This window comes from Lagenorhynchus albirostris, chromosome 4 (genome assembly GCF_949774975.1).
Source record: "Lagenorhynchus albirostris chromosome 4, mLagAlb1.1, whole genome shotgun sequence".
Taxonomy (NCBI): Eukaryota; Metazoa; Chordata; class Mammalia; order Artiodactyla; family Delphinidae; genus Lagenorhynchus; species Lagenorhynchus albirostris.
In genome coordinates this window covers 18,243,958-18,248,376 of record NC_083098.1, presented here as the reverse complement: position 1 = coordinate 18,248,376, position 4,419 = coordinate 18,243,958, and the positions used below count along the sequence as shown (strand labels likewise).

General features: G+C 54.5%; 1 protein-coding gene across 2 annotated transcripts; it reads left to right on the top strand.

The window, feature by feature from the left end:
- The first annotated feature begins 652 nt into the window (after nucleotides 1-652).
- Nucleotides 653-2,903, top strand: LOC132519190 (histone H2A.Z). 2 transcript variants are annotated; one of them, XM_060147110.1, is made up of 5 exons: nucleotides 657-818; nucleotides 1,262-1,339; nucleotides 1,628-1,741; nucleotides 2,092-2,221; nucleotides 2,464-2,903. In XM_060147110.1, exons 1-5 carry the CDS (start codon nucleotides 816-818, stop codon nucleotides 2,523-2,525), a joined length of 387 nt encoding a protein of 128 aa, XP_060003093.1. In that variant the 5' UTR covers nucleotides 657-815; the 3' UTR covers nucleotides 2,526-2,903. The 2 variants fall into 2 exon arrangements, with proteins under 2 accessions (XP_060003094.1, XP_060003093.1); XM_060147111.1 differs by lacking the exon at nucleotides 1,262-1,339 and having other exon boundaries at nucleotides 653-818.
- The last annotated feature ends 1,516 nt before the right edge of the window (nucleotides 2,904-4,419 follow it).

Sequence of the window (4,419 nt, the reverse complement as noted above, 5' to 3'; positions counted from 1 at the left end):
TGGGTCGTGATCAGTCGGTGGCTCGGGACTCGCCTAGGGGGAAGGAACGCGGCATCACTATCAAGGCTGTGGTTCGCGATGAACTCGGGGCTCCTCTCACTGTACGCGTTCGCGCTACCTGTCAGACCGGAGGAGCCGCAGCGATGCAGAGGGGACCGGGGAGGAGGGTACCCCGGGCCCCGGAAGAAGGATGAGGACTGGTGGGTCTCCGCCTGCGAGGTACTCTTGCGGGGGGAGGCAGGGCGGGAAGGAGGGCGCGCTAGACCCCGCGGAGACTTCACGTGGTCTCTGGAACCAGGCTAGAAGAAGGCTGAGCGGGTGACGTGAGTAGGGGGGGAGGGGGGCGGTGCTCGGTACTGCATGCCCCTCCCCTAAGCCTCTCAGCCCCTCCTCCCAGGCACGTGACCACAGCCGGCGGGTCCCCTTGCTCCCGCAGCGTAGCTCGCTCTGTTTCTTCCCTCCCGCCGCCGTGCCCTTCTTCTCCCCAGTTCCCATCCCTCTGCCCTCCCCCACCACCTTCCCCACGCCCCAATAGCGGCTCGAGCTGCGAAGCGCCCGCCCCTCCGCCCTTTTCTTCGCTTGCTCATTGGCTGGGGCTTCAAGGACGCGTCCCGAGGGCGGGTAGCAGCCATTGGTGGGATGAGCAATCCGAGTTCCCGGATGAGGGAACATTCTGCAGTATAAAGGGAGCGGGGAAGGCGGGAGACAGCGCAGTTTGAATCGCGGTGCGACGAAGGAGTAGGCGGCAGGTTCTCGCTGGGTGTTTGACTAGTCCTCTCTCTGCCTTGCTTGTTTGAGCTTCAGCAGAATTTGAAATGGTAAACTTGGTGGAGGCGCTCGAAGACTCCGCGGGTTTTTGCCGGCGGGAGAAAAACCCGTTACAAACGGAGATGGGTTTGAAGCGGCAACGGCTGGGAACGCGCGGAGACAGGATTTGGAAGAGCGGGGGGAGGTGTTTTGTCGGCGGCGAGCGGAGCAGCCTCCGATCTCGCGGCGGGCGGCGACGGTTGGGTGGCGCGCGCAGCGCCGCTGGGGGCCGGCGGGCGGCGAGCGGGTGGACGGCGGCGCGCGGCCGCGGCGGGCGCGCAGCGCGGGTCGGGCGGGCGGGGTCGCCCTTGCGGCGCGCGGCGGGCCGAAGACCCCAGCTGGGCACGGGGCCGCGCTCGCGCCCGGGCCGCGCCGCGGTGGGGGAGGGGCGCGCCGCCCTGGTAATCCTATATTCTGCGTTCCTTCTTCGCTCGCGGGCGTGTGCGCGCCGCAGGCTGGCGGTAAGGCTGGGAAGGACTCCGGAAAGGCCAAGACAAAGGCGGTTTCCCGCTCGCAGAGAGCCGGTTTGCAGGTCAGTCAGTGGTGGTTCGTGCAGTCTGGGAATCGTGGCGTTTTTCTTTCCTTTTCCTCTCTTGTTTATCATCACTCTAGATGAGCGTTTCGTCTTTGCGTGGGTGATGGTGTCGCGACTTGGTTTACCGATACAATAAATATCAGGGAGGGGGGCGATCACGTGTGTGGGTGCTGGGGCGCGTTGCTGCACCAGCGTCCGTTCCCCTTGCTTTGGCGCGCGTATAATTTTACCGTCTTTGGCCCGTCTACCTTTGTGCATTTATGTTTGTGTATGCTAAAAATAAAGTTCCCGGTGGGCCGTATTCATCGACACCTGAAATCTAGGACGACCAGCCATGGACGTGTGGGCGCGACTGCCGCTGTGTACAGCGCAGCCATCCTGGAGTACCTCACCGCAGAGGTAAATGGGTGTACGCCTATAATCTGGGAAAGATTGAGGGGGTGGGGTGGGGGGAGGCGGCGGGAGGGAAGGAGGAAAGTGATGCAAGAAAACTCCCAGGCTCTAAACGCGGCGAGAAGCTTCTGACAACGCTAGAGGGGGCTGGTGTTCACGATGGGTTCCCGCTGGGCTTGAGTTTGCGGCTTCAGGAAATAAAATTGCGTGCCCCCTTTACAGGTTTTGCGTATCTTGCCATTCAGCTAGTGGGGGAGATGGCACTTGGTAGATACACGTTCATGAGGCTTTGATTCTTGTCAGGATCTTGAAGATAAGGAAAGCGGGAAGGAGATTGATTACATTCTGTCTTCTAGGTACTTGAATTGGCAGGAAATGCATCAAAAGACTTGAAGGTAAAACGTATTACCCCTCGTCACTTGCAACTTGCTATTCGTGGAGATGAGGAATTGGACTCTCTCATCAAGGCTACAATTGCTGGTGGTGGTATGTAAATACTAAAATTTTAATTGCTTTAGAGAAAAGAATTCTTTGCTTTAATTCCTACTAGTAATTTTCAGTCTAGAAGAGGACACAGTATAGTTTCAGTGATCTGTAGTATGGTTGCATCATGAAATTTGATATCTGTATGTATTTCTGAATTTTTACTCACATTTAAAGACGTCTTCCAAGTTGAACATTGAACTATCTTGGTTTTAAAGTACTATGTTATTTTATCCTTCTTCCAGGTGTCATTCCACACATCCACAAATCTCTGATTGGGAAGAAAGGACAACAGAAGACTGTCTAAAGGATGCCTGGATTCCTTATTATCTCAGGACTCTAAATACTCTTAACAGCTGTCCAGTGTTGGTGATTCCAGTGGACTGTATCTCTGTGAAAAACACAATTTTGCCTTTTTGTAATTCTATTTGAGCAAGTTGGAAGTTTAATTAGCTTTCCAACCAACCAAATTTCTGCATTCGAGTCTTAACCATATTTAAGTGTTACTGTGGCTTCAAAGAAGCTATTGATTCTGAAGTAGTGGGTTTTGATTGAGTTGACTGTTTTTAAAAAACTGTTTGGATTTTAATTGTGATGCAGAAGTTATAGTAACAAACATTTGGTTTTGTACAGACATTATTTCCACTCCGGTGGATAAGCTCAATAAAGGTCATATCCCAAACTAGTTGTGTATAAAATCTGCTTGATTATAATAGGAACAGCTTTGTTTTGAATAGGTATCTTATCCAGCAATAACCTAAGCACATTTCTTTCCTTGAAATTAAACTCTTAATTCTGTACATCAGAGTCAGAAGGCACAAGTATAATTTTTTTTTACTACTATGTAATGAACTGTTAAAACTTCAGCAGGAGCCGGAACATGGGACAGGTTGCTGTTTTCTAGGTTAAGTTTGACCATCTCCGTTTGTTAGCTGTGTTTGCTGTTAGTGACAGCAGCACTATGCCAGAGCACTGTGGTGGAGTTGGGTGGGAGAGGTGGGGAGCAGGTAGGGGAGTCCTGTACGTAGCTCCCTCCACGGAAGGAACTTCCAGTTTAGACTGAGAATAGTGTTTCCTGTGTGCTGCAGGCTGTTTTGAAGGCTACTTGAATTAAATTGTTCAATACACGGTAACATCTTTGGGGGACGCGCTATTCCCGTTTTACAGAGAGGAATCAGGATTTTTATGCAAGTCCTGAGTTCATATTTGCTGGCATGGCTAATATCTCTACTGAGCATTGTGTGAAAATGGTTATTTTGTAGTACGGATCATTTCGACACTTGGTTCCTGGCAAGTTCTTAATTTTTGAAATTTGGAAGAGGACATTACCAAGCAAAAAGTGGGCCCTTTCCCTTCACCGAGGAGACCAACATGACATGGTACATCATTTCACAAGGGGTGATGTTAAAATGGAAGAAGGGAGAAAACCCAGCAAGTTTACTTATGTGATGGTAATACGCTCTCAAAGAGCTGATTTCTGTCCTGTTTCGGTCATGAAGCCTTATTAGGGTTGTGGTTTTCACCAGAATAAGTGCAAACTACAAATTATGTAAGCGTTTGCTTTGTACCTCTTGGATGTACTAAGTTTAATGGCATCTGGGTCAGAAAAATGGTGTATCGCTGAAATACGGCAATGAAACAGGAGTGAGGGTCAAACTAAGCTCTCCTGGGCTTCCTGAACACCTGTGCCGGAAGCGCGGTCCTCACCTGACAGAATCCTCCCGAGGCTGGGGGCCCAGAGGCGGGGCCTTCGATCCCTGGGAATCTTCCTGAAAACGGACGTCCCCACCCCGACCCGTCGCCTGGCCGCTATAGGAAGGCGGGCTGCCGCCCGAGCGGGCCGCCCCGGGAGGTCAGGGGGCACGTCACTGCCGCTGCAGGCGGCCGGGTCCCCGCCTCGGCGGAACCCCCCGGCGGTCAGCCGGCCCGGTATCGCCCGCACCCCCGGCCCCCAGGTCGGTCGGCCCCGAGCCGGGCCGCGCCAGGCAGGGACCGCCGAGTCGGCTCGGGCGGTCGGACCCGGGAGGTCAGTCCGGGGGCCGGGAGGGATGCGGCTCGAGCCGTAGCGGCCCACGGGGGGCGGGGAGGCCGCCGAGAGGAGGCGGAGCCGCAAGCCCGCCAGCGCGCAGGGGCCCCGCCGCCGCGGTCGCCTGCGCTCCTCCCCGCTCGCCTCCGCACGCCCCCAACCCCGGCCAGCCTCG